At 26.3% G+C, this 20,700-nt stretch overlaps 1 protein-coding gene across 3 annotated transcripts; it reads left to right on the plus strand.

The window, feature by feature from the left end:
• The first annotated feature begins 4,094 nt into the window (after window positions 1-4,094).
• On the plus strand, window positions 4,095-18,742 carry LOC107442068 (solute carrier family 35 member B1). 3 transcript variants are annotated; one of them, XR_006226154.3, is made up of 9 exons: window positions 4,098-4,348; window positions 7,606-7,700; window positions 7,779-7,909; window positions 9,610-9,804; window positions 10,509-10,635; window positions 12,129-12,235; window positions 13,888-14,041; window positions 14,928-17,906; window positions 17,940-18,742. XR_006226154.3 is itself a non-coding variant. In XM_016055535.4 (8 exons), exons 1-8 carry the CDS (start codon window positions 4,327-4,329, stop codon window positions 14,978-14,980), a joined length of 951 nt encoding a protein of 316 aa, XP_015911021.1. In that variant the 5' UTR covers window positions 4,095-4,326; the 3' UTR covers window positions 14,981-18,742. The 3 variants fall into 3 exon arrangements, 2 of the variants coding, with proteins under 2 accessions (XP_015911021.1, XP_015911020.1); XM_016055535.4 differs by having other exon boundaries at window positions 4,095-4,415; window positions 14,928-18,742; XM_016055534.4 differs by having other exon boundaries at window positions 14,928-18,742.
• The last annotated feature ends 1,958 nt before the right edge of the window (window positions 18,743-20,700 follow it).

A 20,700-nucleotide genomic window follows, 5' to 3' on the forward strand; every position in this document is an offset into this window, starting at 1 on the left:
TGAATATTTTTTCAACTCAAACCTTTGGTTCGCAAAATTTTTTTGAACAAACTGTCGTTGTTGAACTCAAATCATTTAAGAGCTTGTAAACTTAAACAATTTTCGAGATAATATCCGTAAAGAAACTAATACAAAAATGCACGAAGGGTATTAGTTCGAGAATTAAAAATTCATAATTTTCTTAAACAATTTCAACAAGATTTAAACTTATACAAGACTTAAATTTTTTTAAAATTTTATTTTCTATATTTTTCTTTAAATATTTTCGTTTGCAAAACAGGTACTAATAAACGTATCGTAAACTTAATCTGGATTTATTGAAATCGATTCGATGATTGGAAATAATCACGAGTTTCTCTCCAAGAAGTCCCCCCCCCCCAAAAAAAAAGCTTCTATTAATTTTGAAAAAAAAAATTTACTTTATGTGATTTTGACTTATTAAATATTATTCAATGTTTTTAAGAACAGTTTATAAATCAAATAATGCGGAAACGGTACGCCTTACTTTATAAAAGTTAATAACATATTACCTCATGCGTATCGCTGAATTTCATCACTGCTTAAGGGATGGTTTTTAAATTAGCTTTGTATATTTATGATTTATAATTTTGTATAAAGCATTAAATGGTTGAGTTTTAGAAATAATAAAACCAAACCACAAACAAATTAAATAAATAATCCAAAGGCACAGAAATGGTAAGATATTACCTGAGTAAAGACTTCAGTCACTAGAAAAATATGTAACTAGGAAATAATAGTCGACATGTTTCAAGCGCTCAAAAAATAGGCTCCTGTTTTCAAGATTAGCCAGGCGTGAGTGAGAAGAATTAAAAATGATTTGAAATAAAAAACGCAAAGTTGCTCACGAAAAATGGTAAACTAACTAGAAGAACCACAGTAGCCGAGAGAGAAGAAATTACCTTTTTTGTTCTCTCTCTTGGCTACTGTGGCTTTTATAATTTTGTTTCTCACCTTTATTTTCAATTTTTCGTCTTCAACTTTACGTTATATATTTCAAATCATTTCTATTTTTTCTCGTTCACGTCTGACAAGTCTTGAAAATGGACTCCTATTTCTTGAGCACTTGTAACTATTATTTTCTATTTATATATTTTTGACGCGAATGAAGTGTTTAACCATGTAACATGAACAAAATGTTAAGATTGTAATTGGAAGAGAAAGTGGATGGTAAAATAACTTTCATCAATATTTTTTATGAAGCTTTTCTTTCATTTAATATTTTACAAATGAAATTAACAAATTAAGAAATAAATCAAAATTTTTATCCACCATTAAAATTAAATACAATATTTCATTTAATGTTACACTTTAAAGATTTTAAGTTTCACAATGTCTGAAAGTTTTAAATATTAATCTATGCACTGGGAATTATATAAATGAAGGTTTAATTTATCATGATTTAGAAAAAATAAGTACATAATTAATCCTCAATAATGTGGTGAAACAATTGAATTTATTTAACCTGGAAGATTTGAAGAAAATAAAAAAAGGCAATTTGAGTGTGTGGCAAGATAAGCCTGCAAGAATGTGTATGAGATAAAAAAAAAATAATGATTAATTCATTTCAACTAAAAAAAAAAAAACATTAATACATCTATTACATTTTAATTGATCAACGAGATCATGTGACGTTTGAAAGGGGAACAAAACACTTAGGCCAAGAAAGGGGAAAAGACAGGAGTTGATGATTTCCGTTTATAAGAAGCATTAAAAAGTTCACATGCTGTGAGAGAAAATGTTATTTAAGGGAACGAAGAAATGGTAGGTATTTTATTCACGTCTCACTAGAGCTGCACAAAGGGCTATTGGCGACGGTCTGGGGGACATCCCATAATCTCATCACAATTTTGATCCTCTGCAGAGGGGATGGCACCCCTGCTTCGGTAGCCCGACGACCTGCACGCGAAGTCGAGCACTTTACGGTAGAACAGTTTAACGAGGACCAATACCGCACACCCTCGGTCCCTACGCAGACTAATCCAAGTGGTCACCCACCCGCACACTGACCGCAGCCAGTGATGCTTGACTTCGGTGATCTGCGTGTCTTAACGATCTGCGGGACGGAACTAAGATATAAAAAAAATATTTTTATGCAATAAGAGCAGCTGCAGACTGCTGGTAAAAAGAGTTGAGAAAAAGAAGGATAAACATGTTTGTGGGAATGGTAGTTATCGGCAATGTCAACCTTCATCCATGAAAAGGTCCTCGGCCATAGAATCGAGTTAACATGCCTTATATACCTGTGAATTGAAATTATATTTTATTAGTGGTAGATACCACTACAGTACTCCTCCACTAGAATTATACCTGATAGAAATAGATGAATGTATACCACTAGTAGCTTTGAAACAACTATTTTTGTCTTTATTTCAATATGGTGATCATACTCCCAATTAGAAATGTTTTTCTCTTAAAGACTAGTAGGTATCGCTCAATTGCTGTGCTGGACAAGTGACCAGTTTTCTATACATTGGTTTTATATGGGTTGATATTTTGGCTAGGTTTGGTTTTATTTGTATTGTTATTTTTCTTCTTTTTTAATGCAAAACAAATATAATTTGTCCCTATAATTGTCTTCACCAGTGTAATTATTTATTAAAAAATATACATAGTGGGGATAGGGCTAGTGTGAAAATATTTACGTATTTGCTAAAAAAAATTATCTAACTAAACACCATTTTGAAATTTTATTTTTCCTAAATTAAATTTTTGACTTTTATCTTTAATTTGACTTATCTAATAATGTATGTGTAATGTAACATAGTTATATAATAATGTAACATGCGTAAAATAATGTAACATAATATAATGTTATGTATGCATAATGTGACTTAATTTTTTGAATTTTTTTGGATTTTTTTATCAAGCTAGCACTTACTACCTACTTTTCTAATTGAAGCTCTTTATTGTGCTTTTTGATAATTGGAAATGGTACACTTTTACAAATATTATCACACAATTTCTAATTTCGGATGCAACAAAAAAAAAAAAAAAAAAAAAGTAATTGGTAACATTTTGGACTTTTTTTTTTTTTTTTTTTTTTTTTTAAAGAAAAACGCATTTTATGCTTTTTTTTTTTTTGTCTTATAATTATTTTATTACGATTCTTAATACCATGGAAAAACTTCTTACACTTACGAAATCTCTTAAAAGGGGTTTTTACCCCCAAAACTTATCTTTGCTGCACTACAGATGGAGAAATTTAATGAGGATATTAATTTAATAGTTATTGCTTCGTTTAAAAAAAAAATTTTTTTTTCACGCGTAAAGGAAATTGAAATTTAAGTTATGTATTAAGTTATGAATATTTCGGTAAGTCTCAAAAATTGAGTTTTTACCAAAAATTTGTTTTAAAGCGAAACAAGTTTTCCACCACTATGCTTTCCCGTCAGAATTGCAACTGTGGAAGATTATTATTTTCATCGAGAAAAATATCATTTGTTCATAATAATTATTTTCTAAGTACTTTTTATGTACCGAGTGGTATTTGAGGGAGTGTAATCGTATAATCTCGATTCTTTAACCCTTTTGCTATCATAGAAGCATGCTCCATTTTTAATTAATAATTAATTTTTTTAAACTAATAATTTAAAATAATAATTTAAAAAAAATTAGCATAAAAATCGATATTTTAATATGATTCCAAAATGGTCAGCAGTCAGTACCCCTTCAAAGTCTTTTCCTGCACGCCGTATTTTTCCTTTACTTCCTTAGTTATTACACCTAGAAGTTGCGTAATTGTTTGATAGCTGAAATTGTTAAATACCGATAAAAACAACTCTAATAACACTGAAGATAAAGTCTAATAACGAAAAGTTCTAGTAACAGTAAGGATAGTCCCCCTCTTAAGATTATTTTGAAATTTAAAATCAAAAAATTATTTCCGACAGTACCTTAAAACCATTTAGAATAAAAGCGTCATGAACTAAGCAAAACTGTTAAATTTTTGTCGAATGTGCACATTATTTGATATAAAAAAAACCGCATTAAGAAATACATCAAAATCACATAAACGAGCTATAAATTTAATAAGTATCGTTTTGGAGCACACAAGCTTGCTGCACTCTTTTCCAACTCATCAGAGCCGAACAAACTTTTACGTAGAGTGTGTGTGGCATCAACGCGATATGAAACCAGAATCTATCGTAATCGTCAGCGGAAAGAAAGAGGACCAGACGAAATTGCTAAATGACTCTGAAAACAAGCATGATCCAGTAATATTATTGGATATAAGTCCATCAAAAATGGCTTCGACAAAAAAACTAGCAATCTGTGCCACTGGAATTTTCGTTTGTTACTTTTACTATGGGATTCTACAGGAAAAAATGTGAGCATTATTTATTGTTTACATCGGGTCAACGCACCTGGCCAATCGGTGAAAGACTAGTTTGCCGGTATGGAACGAACACCTGGCAAATTGCAAATTTTTAAATGAATATTTATGGAGATTACATTAAAAAAAAAACTAGTTCTATTTTATTGTTTCGATGATTTAAAATTTATTTTTAATATTTCTCATGAACATTGCATTTTCTTTTTAATGTTTTTATTTATTGTACTAGCAATAACATAACATTTAGAATCATGAATTTTACCATTTTTACAGAAAAATTGATTAAAAACTAGTTTATTTTATTATATATATGGTAAAAAAATTCCTTATAAATATTTCCTTTGACTATTTTCATTGATTGTTATACAGCAAAAAAATTTAATAAATGTACATTTGAAATAAATAAATAAATATATATATATATATATTTTACAAATATGTAATGAATATTACAACAATATTTATAAAATAACACGCAGTGATAATTTATAAATTTTCATTTTTCATAGCTGTCACAAATTTATTATTTATCTTCAAATTATTTTCGTGCAAAAAACTAGTTTTCTTTTTTATTATATTTCGAAAATCTAAGCTTTCATGTTATTTTCTGTAACCATAGATATATTTTTATTAATTGGTATATGGCATAACAGTTAAAATCGTAAATTTTGTGACGGACGCAAATACACGTAGAAGGTATTTACCAATAAATTGCATTAAATATCTGTTTTATTATTGCAATGATTTAAAATTTCTTTTGATTCTTTCCTTTAACCATTTGAATTTTTTAATTGCTTTCATTGCCATAATACTTGAAATCGGGAATTTAGCTATTAAAAAAAGTACATAGTAAAATAAACAATTGTAAAAATTATTATAATAGTTAATGCAACAGTGTTTTAAGAAGAAACGCACAGTTATCTATACACATTCATTTTGCATAGCTGTCCCAAATTTATTTTTTATATTTATTTTCAATGTGAGCAATAATTTTATGTGTTTATACTCATAACTATATTAACTAGATTTTACATGCAGTAACTTCTGTTAGAGCTTTTTTTTTCCTAAACTTTGTGTTTACAAAATAAATTATATCTTTAAATTATATCTATCAAAATATTTTGGTAAAAAAAAAAAAAGAACTGCAAGTATTAATCTTATATGAATATTTACATCAAATGTATATTAATGTATAGATTAAAATACTAAGCAAAACACTTCTCATACATTGAGAAACCTTGATTATATATAAATGGATAGGATATTTTTTTATTGTAAATATTTAATTATTAGTTTATATGTTAAATATTATTGAATTGATTTGTTAAATCTTTTTGATTATTAACTTTCAATTCCTTCTATAAACATTTTTTGAAGAATATTTCATTGCCTTATTTGTAATTTTTAAAATTCAAATGTTTATTATAAATTTTTCATTTCAGTATTTCATTATAATAAATTTTTAACTATTCAAGAATTAATTAAATTAAAAAAAACTTTATTTCTGTTGCTTGTTTTTTGTATTTGTAATTTCCTTTTCATCTGCAATTCTTACTGTTCAATTTAATCAATTAACTATTATACTGCTACATATTACTTAAAAAAGGTACATTTTTGCCTAAAGTGTCTTGTTTTAAAAAGTCCTTTTAGTGTTTATACTCATCAGAAAAAGAAAAAAAAAAATGTTTTGGAAAATGTTACTCTTACATAAAGAAATAAAATTCTAGAATGTATAATTTCTCTTCAGAACATTTAACATACTTAAATGAAATAGTTTATGGTCAGCAGAGCAAATGTGGTATTCATAAGTTGTTGCTTCGATTAAGTTCAATACTTTCCATTTAAAAATCTTTTTAAAACTTTAATAATGTGTTCAAGGAAAATAAAAATTACAATCATCTAGTTCATGACCTTTTCAAAACTAAAATTTCTGTATGGATTGTTTTGCTACATATTATTCATTCCTTTTATAATAATTTTTCCTAAATACAATTAAGATCTTTATAATGTAAACCTCGAAACACGGAAGCTTGTATTACGTAAAATTTTGTGTTATATAGATAATTTCACATACATTAAGTTTACCTAATAAATATCATAATATATGTCTACAACAGTTCAATATTTAAATTTTTAAAGTAGCTTTTAGATGCAAATTTATTTTAATATATAAAAAGATGCACTTCAATATTTCCTAATTATTAAAAACAAAACAAAAAAAACAGGAGCATTAGAATTTACAACGAAAATATTTATGTATAAATTTTTGCTTGCGTCAGAAATTGTAATCTTTTATCAAATAATTTTGTTTTGCAACCCTAACAGTTAACCTTTTTCAAATAATTTTGTTTTCTAACTCATTAACAGTTAACAGCAAATGATTTTGTTTTGCTACCTGTTAACAATTAATATTTCAGCAAATATGTTTGTTTTGCTACCCCTTAACAGTTGCACAGTTCCAGAAAGTTCTTCAATGTGATATTTATTGTTTAATGTGGTTTATGAAGAAATGCAGTTTATAGAATTGCATTATACAGATCTGATAATTACCTTTCCATTGTTTGGTAGATATTGAAAACATTGTTTCCTTACCCCTTTTTTTTTGTTATTTACATTTAATTTATTATCAAGCAAACTTAATTAATTAATTAATGAGGATAACATATAATTAATCCAACTAAAATATTGCTGTAAATGTTAATAATTTAATACCTAATAAAATGTCAGGATTAATTGAGTAATTTTGCTACATTTTATTTCACAAGTTTTTATGACTAAATATTTAAATTGTGGCCTGAAACTTTAACACCTTTTGTTACAGTTTTTATTGTCTCTTATTATGTAAAACAACCTATTTTGCAATATTTTTTTATTTCTCATTCAATAATGTATGTGTGGAAAAATATGTTCTATTTTTGTATGCTTAAAAAATATGAAGCTATGAAAAAAAATTGAATATTCTATTGAGGGATCATTACTTTTTAAGTGGTATTCCTTATTTTTATTTTATTTATTTCTGTATTAGTTTCCATTTACAAGTTTACTCTTCTAAGAAAAAATAGATGCAGACAAATTTCTACTGAAATTTTCCATGAAAGAAGTTTTGTCCAATTGAAATGAAAATGATTTTGTGATTGTAATTTTTATTTTATTCCTACCTATTGTTTTATTAGTTTTAAGTATTTTATTTATTTATTTTAGAAATTTAATAGTGTGTAATATTTCTATAATATCTTTAAATTTTGTTTTAGAACCAGAAGTACTTACGGCGATGGAGAAAAATTCACCTTTACACCGACTCTTGTTTTTATACAATGTATTGTCAATGCACTATTTGCTAAAATTAGTACGTATAATAATTGTTAGTTTTGTTTTTGTTATTATCTAGATTGTTGGTATTGTTAAAAACAAAATTTTTTTTTAGTGTTGCATACCTTTATGAAGCAAGGAGAAGATAATACAAAACAAATCTATTATGCTGCTTGTGGAATGTCATATTTAGGTGGCATGGTTACTAGTAATATGGCATTAGAACATGTCAATTATCCAACTCAAGTAAACTCATTTTATCAATTAATTGAACAAAGCTATTATCAATTTAAAAGGATTTTTTTGTATTTATCTGCCTCATTCTTTTCAATATATTTTTAACTGCAATAATAAATATGTTTTAATTTGTAATGATTGATGTTTGAAGAAAAAAGTTTAAACATGATAAAACATAGTTTCTTTTGTATATATTAGTTTTTTAAAGTTCCATTAGAATTGTTTTTAATTTATATTTAAATAACTGAAAACATCTAGTGCAAATAAGTTTAAAAAAACATATTAATATATTAATTAAATATTAAAATCAACTTCATATCCATACTAATATCTGTTTAAATTCTGTTGTACCTGTTTATCACTTTTTGTCTGTGTTAACTTAATATAATTGATGGTAATTCAACACTGTCTTTTAAAAAGGCATAAGTATGAGAAAATTTTTTTATATTTTATTTTATTTAAATTTATCTTTTTGCTTATTTATTTCAATTCTGTTTTATTAAATCTCCAATGTACAAAACTATAAAAACTTTCTTTAAAAACTTTAAAAAAGAAAATGGCTTTTAAGTTTAGAAGTGAAAGTATTTTTAAATACAGACTGAAAAACTATTTATTTGGTTTTAAGAAACATTTTTTGAAGTTAAAACTTTCACAATCCTGTTTATCTGTGTTAACTTTGTATAATTGTTTTATCCTCAAACATTGTCTTTTAAAAATGTATAACCATGAGAAGAAAAAAATTAACAAATTTTTTTATTTAAATTTACCTTATTGTATTAAAAATCTTATTTCAATTCTGTTTTTTTTTTTTTTTTTTTTTTTTTTTTTTTTTTTTATTTTTAATCTCCAATGTACAGAACTTTAAAACTTCCCTTTCCCTTCAGTTTAAAAGACTAGCTTCTGAGTTTAGAATTGAAAGTATTCATAAATAGAGACTAAATACCTATTTATTTTGTTTTAAAAAGTATTTCTTGAAATGAAAACTTTAATAGTCCTGTTTGTCTGTGATAATTTTGTATTATTGTTTCTGTTCCAACATTGTCTTTTAAAAATGGATATGCATGAGAAAAAAATTAACAATAATTTTTATTTAAGTTTATCTTATTGTTATTGCAAATTCTGTTTTATTAAGCCTCCAATGTACAGATCTTCCCGTTCCTTTCTACTGAAAAAACTGCCTTTTAAGTCTAGAATTGAAAGTACTCAAATACAGATTAAAAAATTATTTATTTAATTTTAAAAATTTCATGAAATTTTAAAAAAAAAACTTTCATAATCCTGTTTGTCTTTGTTAACTTTGTATAATTGTTTATTGTCAAACATTGCCTTTTAAAACTGTATAAGCATGAGAAAACAAAATTAACAATCTTTTTTTTTTAAATTTATATTATTGCGATTGTAAATTTTAGTTCAATTCTGTTTTATTAAACCTCCAACGTACCGAACTTTAAAAATTTCCCTTTCCCTTCGATTAAAAAGAACTGGCTTTTAAGTTCAGAATTGAAAATATTAATAAATACAAACTAATCTATTATTTAGTTGGTTTTGAAAAAACATTTCTTGAAGTAAAAACTTTCATTATCTCATTTGTCTGTGATAACTATGTATAATTGCTTTTTGTTGTTTCTAACCGGTTTTAATTTTATGTATCTTTTTTTTGTATTCTAACTTACAGTTAAATTTTTAGTATACCTTAATTGCATTTTTAGGTTGTTGGCAAATCATGTAAACCTATACCTGTGATGATTATGGGCGTTCTGATTGGCAAAAAGAAATACACCCTTCAGAAGTATCTCTTTGTGTTTATGATTGTTGTTGGTATCTGCATCTTCATGTACAAAGACAAACCATCATCTGCTGATGTTGCAGAGAGCTCGCTTTTAGGAATAGGAGAAATGTTGCTGGTTTGTTACTTACTATTGTGTGTTTGCACATTTATTGCCTATTAGTGTTAATTTTACCATTATTGATAAAACCTCATTTAACTATTGATTATACATGGAATTTGGTATTGCAACTTTTGTTGTGAGACTAAATAAAAGGCAAAATTTTAATATATTGGCTGTCAAACGGTCAATATAGTGTCCAGTGCTTGAAATGAACGCGTCTGTAAGTCTTCTAAAATTAAAACCTGACTTTGGGGATAATCCTTAGTGGTCCTTCGGAGCAGTTAGTCTGAAAGTAGCATATTTTATCGGAATTTTAAACATTGCATATTTTTTTTTAAATCTAACTTTGATGTATATAATTTTTAATATAATGGCCTAATTATTATAAATATTCAATCAAATTATTAAAACATAATAAATTTTTGATTTATATTTATCTGCATTTTTTAATTTGTTTGCAAAAATCTGAATATTGTGTTTACATTATAAAATTATATAAAAATTAATTATTAAAATTATAGTGTAAAATTATTTTTAGTAATAAATTTTTAAAGTAATTTTTAACAGAGAATTGTGAACAGACCAGTTGAAGTTTGTCTTGGCTAGTTAAACTGTTTAGTTAAAGGTCATTTGGACCAGCAACTAAATTTTTTTAGTTTTTACCTCTGCTGCCAATATTTAATGTAATGTGTAATTAAAATGATTTCTATTGGTTTTAGATTGCATCTTTGATATTGGATGGATTTACAGGTGCTATCCAAGATAGAATGAGAGCCGAATATCAACCAAAATCATGTCACATGATGTACAGCATGAATATGTGGTCTGTTCTTATACTAGGCATAGGTAAGGACCATTATAAAGTGCTCAAAACTTGCAGCAGAACACAAGTGTTTGATTATAAATGTAGTTTATATTAACCCTTTAACTCTGAGTTAGAAATTAAAGATATTTTATCATGCTGCATAGCTTTTTTAAAAAGTGGTTATTCTCGATTTTTGTTTTCTAAAAGCCCTCAGAGGTGCTTTTTCATTGGGTGTATTTAAAAAATGCTTTATTTTCTTTTTTCAAAAATGTGATTTTTTTTCGTTGCCATGTCGATTTTCGCCGGGTGTTATGCAAAAGCGTGCTTTTCTCATTGTTCTATTCAATGTTTTCACAATTCATTCAACCCCAATTCATATCGACTTACTGTGGGTTCATAGCGTGTAAAAGCGGCAATTATTTTACATATTTGATGAAATGTTGTTGAAGTCCGCATGTGCGTCTACTAAGTTTAGCTCTGTGAAATTCTAGCACTTTCATGTGCAACTCTGCTGCATTTTGCTCGATGTTTTCGATTTCAGACTTCATTTTTCACCCTCATTTTTTAAACCGAAAAATCTCTTGATCTTTTTATGGTGGCTAATATAATCAAGAAAAAGAGTTCTTTGTCAGAAAGTAGTTATTTTATCATGATCATGTAAAGTCTTTGAAAATTATTTTGCATTTTGTTAATAAGTATAGTGCTTAAAAATATTTTTTGAGTGCTTAAAATGTGCTTACTTTTTGTTTAAAATTTGGCTAGGTACCCTGCTTATGTTGATTATTGTTTGCAATTTTAATTTTAAAGACTGTTTCAAAACATTTGTTATGCTGTATCTGTTACTTGATTTGAAACATTAAGTCATTCTGCACATTAAGTCAATCGGGTAACAGAGTTCTCCATGTTCCCATAACAAATCAAACCTCTGGGGGTACTTATCCATTAGTTTCCTTGTCTTCTGGATTGGTTCAAACTTACAAGGCTACGGAGTTGAACATTAGTAGTCGTAAGCCCAAAATTGGGTCGCCTGTTCAAGGACGGTTATTAAAAAAAACATTTAATTTTTATATTTTAAAGTGACAAAAAAAGTTTTGATACTTTATTCTTAATTTAATAAACTTAATGTTCACTACTTTGTATGCAAAAAGAATTTGAACATAAAAAGTCTGAAAGTCATTTGATTAGAAATTTAAATACTGACAAATTTCTGATTACAATTATCAAAGTGAATATTTTTTCACTTCTATTAAGAGAAAATTTCTTTAAAAGTCCTGATGTTGACAGCATTGCATTTATAAACATTTGTTTTTAAAAAAAATAATGCATAATGAAAATAAAATTTTATTAAAATTATATTTACTTTTGTTTTTTAAAAAATAGCATTCACAAAGGCACTTATTGGGTGACAAATTATAGTCTTTTTCACATTCTAAGGCAGAATTAGTATTTTAATTTAACTTTATTTACATATTATTGTGTATTTCTTTTAGCATATCTAAATCCACACTATTTACAACTACATATTTAATTTTAGTTGTTTTAGTGACCAGTGAAATTTGGAGTTTTCTTGCATTTGTGGAGAAATATCCTTACATCATTTTTAACATGCTCAATTTTTCATTGATGAGTGCTATTGGTCAGGTGTGTATATCAACATTTTAGTCCCTTTCTTCTGGGTATGAATTGAACCTTTCATTTTTTGCTATGAAACAGTGTTTACTTGTATAAACCTAAGGAACATTTTAGAGATCATTAAAAAATTTCTATTAAAAGAACTTCTTTTTCCACATATAGAAGATATTTATAATGCAAACATTAAAATGTTAGGCTTTGCATTTTATATTTCTTAATCTGATATACTTGAAGGACTAGTAAAATATTTCAGTATTTTATCGTGGACCAATAAGATTTTCAACCATTGGCATAATTGTGACACTTGTTTGTTTCGGATCATTCACATTCTCTCTGTAATGAAAAAAATCTTTATTGTATTTGATATTGAATAAATATCATCTTTACAGTAGCATTATTTGCAGACCGATGGATGAGAAACAACGTTAGAGATCATTTTACATATGGACATTTAAATATTTATAGAAAGAAAAAATTTGAGCATTAAAACTAATAACAGATTTATCAATTTTGGTTTGTATAACTTTTGAAACTCCTAAAAAATTATTAAACGAATAATTTTAAAGGTTTTATTTCTATTGTTTAGTTTATCTTGATGACAGAAATTTCTAAGCTGCGATTTTCATTGTTTATTCTCATGAAAGTTAATTCGGTTTTTGCGTTAGTTAGATTTTTTACTAGATACTTTTCTTTTAGATCTAAACAAAAAAAAACTTTCTTCAGATCTACTTTTTATATTTTTTTTTACTAACTTATGAAACTATTTAAATATATACCTTTTAAATTCGTCAATGTCATTAAATTACTTAATCTTATTAGGTAACTAAACTTGAAACATTGTCACTCTTTAACTTATTATTTACAATTACTTATTAAGAACAATTATTTTTATTATATTTCCTTAATTTATTCTAAATATAATAGAATAATTTCCTCGTTCAACTTTTATTTCTATATAGTGGTCTTGTTGATTTTCTGACTTTTTCTTTGACAAACATATAAAAACACTTATACCTTCTAAAATTATTTATTTTAATCCTTCATTAAATTTAAAGCACTCTTTAACTAATATTTTTACTCATAGAATGCAAATCAAAAATAGCTCTGTTTATTATATTTTCTTAATTTATTTCATTAAATTTATTGTAGCTGAAAATAAGTATTACCAAATAAATTTCTTTTGTTCTTGTGTAAGCTTAGTAAAATGTTTTTTAAAAAAACTTTTATTGCTTATGGAGTCTTTGATTTGGTGCTTTTTTAATCCTCTACTTTTATTGCATTATTTATTTGCCACTTTTATTGCATAAATCTTCGACAACTTAATTGAAATCAACGTCACTTAACTAATTATTTGATTCTTAGACTTAAAGATTCAAAACTAGTAAAGTTAACAAAAATTTCCACCTTACGTACATTGCATTCTAGTTGTTTGTCTGCAGTCTTTTTTTTTTTGGTGGTATAATTGATTTGATTGGTTTCTTTTAAATTTCTTAATATTATTCAATTATTTAACTCAACAGTTAGATAAATAAATTGAGTAGAACCTCCAAGTATATGAAAGAAAAGATTATAGCAAATTAATATTTATATGAAAGGTAACAAATGATTATTAACAGTATTATTTCATGTTATATAAACTAATATTTATATTATCCTTATAGATATTTCTATTTCTGGTTGTAAGTGATTTTGGACCACTCGTTTGCTCCATCATAACTACCACCAGAAAGTTTTTCACAGTTTTAGGTTCTGTATTTTTCTTTGGGAACACTTTAATTGGTCGTCAGTGGCTCGGAACCCTCCTAGTCTTTGCAGGTAAGTAATAGATACAGTCACATCGCTACAACAAAAATTTCGATTAACACAAATTTTTTAATATCGTGAGAAAAAAAACTTGATTATGTATTTTTTATGCTAATAATAGTAAAAATAAAACTTTCATTAGCCTATAAATTTTTTTGGAGACTCTTAATCTTAGCAATCTTCAAATTAAGGGTGTTTGAGACCCAAGTTTCCCAAAATATTTTATTTTCATTAAAAAATTATTTTTCCTAGTTTCTGAAAATTTTAAAATGTTTTATTGAATAATTTTGAACCTCTAAAATCTTGAATAATTTCACGAAATATCTCTTGAAGCCTTCATTAGAGATTCCTATGTTTTTGAAGAAGTTTCCTTAATCATGCATCTCTTAAGACAGAGACATGTAAAATGTGTGCATTTAAATGTAAGGATTGTAATGAACTTGCTAATTTTGTGAAAGTAAAATAATTGATACTTACCAGGATGTAGTTATAATTAACAATAGTGCCTGGTGATTGTAAAAAATTAGAAATATTAAAAGCATGTAAAAGGGGTATATTAGAAAAGAAAGATGCAAAGATAAGTAGCTGTTTTTAGAAGTAAATTCATCGTATAAAATTTTTTAATTTGTCCTGACTATTTGACAATCAGGAGATGAGTTCTCCTGAATTTATGTTTGGAAATTATCAAATTTTTTTTTGGTTTAATATTCATGACTTTCTTCTGACGCCGTTTATTTTTCTTTTCCCAGGATTTCTTTATTCTTCTTCAAATGTTTATAATGCCTTTTTCTTAAATTTTTAGTTATTTTTCTCCAGTTTCATTTTAGTTTTTCTTTTTAATTTATTATTTTTTTTGCCTGACTTTTATATATATTTAATAGATTCCTTATTTTTTCAGGATTGACATTAGATAGTCTGTATGGGAAACAAGGTCCACCAAAGAAGGCTTAAATTTATGCACTCCGATACTTACAGGGAAGTTTTTTTTGTAAAAATTTTTTAAAAAAAGATATAGAATTACAAATCTTTATTTTACTGTGATATGATTTGTAATACAAACTATATTTATTATTGGATCTGTGGAAGCTAAAAGAAAGCTATCCCATCTAATAAGACTGTTGGCAAAACTTTATTTAAAAAAAGAAATCTTATTTTCTGTATTTAAGTTTTTAGAAAATATTTATAATATTTATTAGACCTGATATAATTTTATCATGATTGTAATCAGGTAACTGTCATCAGCTATTGGACAAGTATTTTAACAGGATTTTGTTGCATATTTTACTATTTCAATAAGAAAAAGTCTGAAAATGTAATTAAACCATGCATTTAAAGAGAGAAAAACCTTAAAATATAATAAATTTCATCTGTATGTTATCTATAAATACAAACTCAAATTAGTTTTAATGTTTTTAAAGGCTGCATATTTTTAATATATCGCACCCCGGCAAGAAAAGTGATACAAGTAAAAGAACAGCATTTGAGAAAAATAAACTTAAAGAAAACTATAAAACTTATTCTGAAATAGCACAATCTAGAGATGACTTTTTGAGCTTGATGGGGCACTTCATAAACTCAAAATTGCCGTTTTTTGACTTGTGCAACTTTTCTTGCCAGGGTGTGATATATTTTTTTTAGTAATTTTTGTGTAACAAAAACATTATTCAAAGAATATTTTTTTTCTTTTAAAGTTATATTTAAAGGTATACTGCCAACATGGATAAGAAAAAAAATCCAGAAATTTTACGAAATAATATAAATTTAATGATAATTGTTGCATAATGTACTAAATATTTTACACATAGGGAATTTAGAGATTTTTATAGTCATCAAAATAGGAAAGCTGCAATATTTTCCAGTTACGATTGACATCAAACATATTTGAAATGTTATGTATTATGTTTACTTTAAATTTGAATATTATTAGGCAAAAAAGATTTTTTAAATTAACTAAGAGAGTACTGAAATAAATTCTACAAATGAGATTCTTTATGTATCAGTAATACTTATTTAAATATTCAAGCAATAATCAGGACAAAAATTCTATTTCAATAGGGAATTTTCTAAAATGTTTAGAAACTGGCAAAATCCAGTAGAGTTGGCAGTTGTGCACATTGTATAGCTATAATAAAAAAAAAAAGGAATTTTTTCTTCCAAACATGAACACCTTGAAATTCTTTGTGAAATCTAATTCATAAAATTCTCATTGATTTCGCACACATTAAGATTTTTGATTACAATCTTCATAATCATTTTGTATTTATATTTCATAATCATATTATTTATATTCTTTCGTTTCCCAGTAAATGAACCCTTGAAATCTGTGAATCTTTTCTATAAAGCTTTTGAACTAACTTTTTTTTAAATTAATGTTAAAAATAATTTCTTTTTACTGGTAGTGTCTTTCAACAGTTTTGCATAACTGTGATATGCACAAATTTTGCAAATCAGCCATTAAAAATATAATTTATGTTTTAAGGAGAAGAACCAATTATGGTTTAAATTATAATTTTTCTAGGATATGAAATGAGCATGTTAAAAAAAAAGTTATCAATTTATTTCAATACTGAATTAAATATTTCTTACTATAGTTTCTCTTGCAAAACAAAATGTAACTTACAATCATATTGTTAATAATTGAAAAGCTTGATGGAAGATGATACACCTTAAAAAAAACTTATTTCTTGTCCAAAGATCTTATTTATTATTTTGTCGACAATAAGTTAACTATCTAGTTAGCACTAGAACTCTTCCAGTGTTGGGTGAATCATTAGGAGGTTTGTGTTATTTGTTAAATTCTTCCCCATAGAAACTAGTTATACTTTAGTTTCCATAATTAATGGTTAACAGGGGTGATTGTGATACAAATTGAAAATTTTATGCGTAAAAACTCTATACAATATCAATTTATACACTATTCATAATATGGTTAATCACGATATTGGATGTTAAAAATGCAAAAATATTAATCTCGATGTATGATTTTTAAATTAGGTAGATATTAAAATTGCGTGAATATGAATCTCGATATTGGAGGATTCCGGCATAGTGTCAAACATTAAAAACTATGAAAATCCGACAAACCAAAAATTATAATTGCAGAGGAGTCTAGTTTGAAAAAATCTTGTTAATGGGAATCAGCGAAGGCTTCAAATTCTAGATTGTAAACGAATGACGTTTTAATTCTTACTTTACATTTGAAATTGCAGTGAAATTTTAGTCTGATTATAAGTTCAGATTCGTGCAAATCGGCAAATCAGTGATGCAGAACTCTACGAAAAAATCACATGCCTTGCTACTAGATTCTAGACCTGGATGGATAATACGAAAAACCCAAAATACAATCACCCCCGACTTAAATATATAAAATTTGCTCGCACTGATACGTGTACTTTCATATTATTAATAACTCAGAAAAGCTGTAGTAATCCTCTGTATATTCAAATAGCAATTGGTTAAGAAGTTTTTTTCGAATTAATTTCTTCTTCCAATTTATTGCAGATATTTACAAGTAATATAATTTCATCATTATGATTACAATTATTTTGTAACAAATAAATTTTATGTTAATTAATAGACACATTTTATGTTCCATACAATGCTTACATAAATCTACTTGGAGAAGTCAAGATACATTCCCTTTAAAAATAAACCTTGTATTGTTGACCATATTTTAAGAAATACTATGCTAATAATATCAATACTCTTTTTAAAAAAAAATTGTTTAGAACTTTCACTTTTTGAAATAGATCGAGTTATTAAAAATTCTTCCTAAATTTGCCCTGTTTACAACCTCAGATTTTCAGTCCAAAAGAGCTCTTGTGATGGGCTTGACAGTAGAATGGTTCTCTGTTGTAAAATAGAGAAACAAGAGTGGGTACGAAAGCAGTTAAAATGAGTGGTTCGCAAGTTCACGATTCAGAAATCAAATCAAACCAGAAAGAACACCATTTACTCAAATGATCTTTATCCATTCAGCTTTTCAATTGTAATTAGATTTATGAGTAATTGAATACATGTAATTCAACTATTTTGAAATATTGTTTCATAACAGATTTTAATTGAATATATATTTATAATAATATTTTGAATGTTCTTTGTTGTTACCATTAAATATATATTTTTTCTTCAAAATTTTTAATCTGTTTCATAATGATAAAAGTGTATTATAAATGTACACATTTGATTTAGTGCAAATAATTTTTATATTTTGGTGCACAGACTTTTCATTCGTTACTAACAGCATCGAATTGCTCAATTTATTTGAGAGCATATTCTTAATTTAATACAAAGTTTAATTATGAGAAATTATTCAGTTGTTCATTGGTTGCAACCTATTGAGGAACACATTAAGGGAATATGCATTTATTGACGATTTGTTCAAGGGGCATTCCATATCAGTTATTACATAGCAAATTTTTCTTAGAATTTATATGGGTGTGCAATATTAAATTATAGTGAAAAGTTTTATTTTTTATGACGCTTTATAGTTAGTTATTATAATAAATTTTTTTTTAAAGCTTATATCAAGTTTTGAAAAATTATTGTAAATTAAAATTGACTTTTTAAAAGACAATTTGAAGCTGTTTTCTTGGTGAAATTCAATAGTTAAGTTACAAAAGCATTTTAAAGTTAATGGGTTTGATGTGGAATAAACCCTTTATACAATGAGATGTAAAGATTATCTTATTAAATATATATTCTTAAACACTCTCTCGTGTTTGTTCATTTATATGCAACAGAATACAGGTTACCACTCAATTATGAAAATCCATACCATATCTTACCAATGCAATTTCTTATTATGTGTAATGTCGAATATTAGATCTTTTGAGCAAAAATATATTATGGAATGAGAATGGAAACAGGGAAAAGTTTCTATAAAAAGAGGAATTAAATAATTCTAACATTTATCACAATTATTTTATAGAACTCTAATCTTAATAACTGCCAATTCTAAGAATGGCTCTTTTCCAGGTTTTTCGTAAATTTTTTTAACTTTCCCTGTTTTTTAGAGTTGTGACAATTCCAGGTTTTTTCTGACCTGTGGAATAATAGTGGTAAGTCTAATTTCATTATGAAATCCTAACTTTTTGTTTTAGTCAAATCTTAACTTCCTGCACTTTTTGAAACCCACTACATTAAACTACAAACATCAAACCAAAATTCAATTTTTATTTTTGTCAACATTATTAAACTTAAACTGCAGAAGTAATTATATGGGCCATCGGCAAATTTTAAGAACTTAAGTTTATACAATTCTTAGTGATTGTAAGTTAAAATTTCAAGTTTCATTCAGGGTGTGTAGCCAAATTATTCAACAAAAAATAAGCACCTTTTAAGCACAGGGTTTGGAATGTTTTTGATAATTGACGGTTTTATTTTTTTTATTGTCAAAAAAAAAAAAAATTTTTGACATTGTTTTTGACAATTGTCAAAAATCATGAAATTTTAAATCATGTAAAACAAATAACGTTTTCATAGGTTGAAATAGATTGGGGTTGAATTCATTGTAAAAACGTTGAATAGAACAATGTGAACTGTGTCTTTTTGTATAATTCATGGCAAAAATAAACATGAAAAAGGGAAAATTAAAGCACTTTTTAAAAGCACCTTTAAGGGCTTTAAAACGCACCCTGTCATTACTAATTATAGAATTTTTAATGTTTTTTCTGTACCCATCAAGGTAAAATTAAAAATTTGGACTTTCGTTGTAATTTAATCAAAATGTGAAGTAATTGTTAAGGCATAATAGCATCAATAGAAACAGTCCTGTGCATCTCAGTCCAATTATCAAAAATTGTCACATCAATTTTAAATAATTATAATTATCAGGCTATTGAGAAAAAAACAGATTTAAACACAGTAGGAAGTAAAGTTTAGACATGGTTTGAACAGCAAAAATAGGATCAAACTCATCATACAAAAAAAAAGGGGGCTTTATCTAGCATAAACTGTTTTATACCCACCTCTTAGTATGTGTTCTTTAAGGTCATAAGTAAATTAGTACAAGTAAAAATAGAACTAATAAATATATAAAAAGTATTGCAACATATGAAAAATTTATATCTTATTCACTCTTGTTTGTTCTCATTAAATTCAAATGAAAAAAAAAAAAAGCTAAATGCAGTGAAACCTCGGATATTCTTAGGACTGAAAAAATTGTCCGTTAATGGGAAGGATACCTTAAAAACGAAGTTGGTTTCAAGGATATTTATTTCAACTTTAAAAAATATTTTTTCTATACAAAAAAGGATGTATGAAAAAGTTAGTTATAAATACATAATTCTAGATGTAGATACAGATAAATGAATATAATTTTCCTATTAGTTAGATATTCAAGTTAGTTATATGATACCGAATAGGAGAGTTTTGGTCCTTTCAATTATTAAGTTAACACCCCCTAATACCTATCACTTGATAAGAAACTTGGTTAACACCTCCTTGAAAGTAAACCTCCCAAGATGCACAGAAAAAAAAAAAGCAATGCATACCTGTAGGGCATGAGAATCCCTGGAGTTGATCATTTAACAAGTGCCTGAATATTTCATTGATATGAACAACTCAGATATTTTTTTTAACCCCTGCTGTGTTAAATACAGTCTTAAAATTGATAAGAAAATGAAAGGGATTTTCAGTGGGGGGAAAAAGCATTTAAGTTGCAAAGATGC

This window comes from Parasteatoda tepidariorum, chromosome 4 (genome assembly GCF_982258835.1).
Source record: "Parasteatoda tepidariorum strain Cologne lab strain chromosome 4, Ptep-v5.0, whole genome shotgun sequence".
Classification (NCBI taxonomy): Eukaryota; Metazoa; Arthropoda; class Arachnida; order Araneae; family Theridiidae; genus Parasteatoda; species Parasteatoda tepidariorum.

What these genes read in the sequence shown, in the direction of transcription:
- LOC107442068 (XM_016055534.4), top strand. Translation starts at nt 4,149, where the DNA reads ATGAAACCAGAATCTATCGTAATCGTCAGCGGAAAGAAAGAGGACCAG. An exon ending in TGCACTATTTGCTAAAATTA is followed by an intron (nt 7,701 to 7,778) that starts GTACGTATAATA and finishes ATTTTTTTTTAG; the next exon opens with TGTTGCATACCTTTATGAAG. An exon ending in AACCCTCCTAGTCTTTGCAG is followed by an intron (nt 14,042 to 14,927) that starts GTAAGTAATAGA and finishes TTATTTTTTCAG; the next exon opens with GATTGACATTAGATAGTCTG.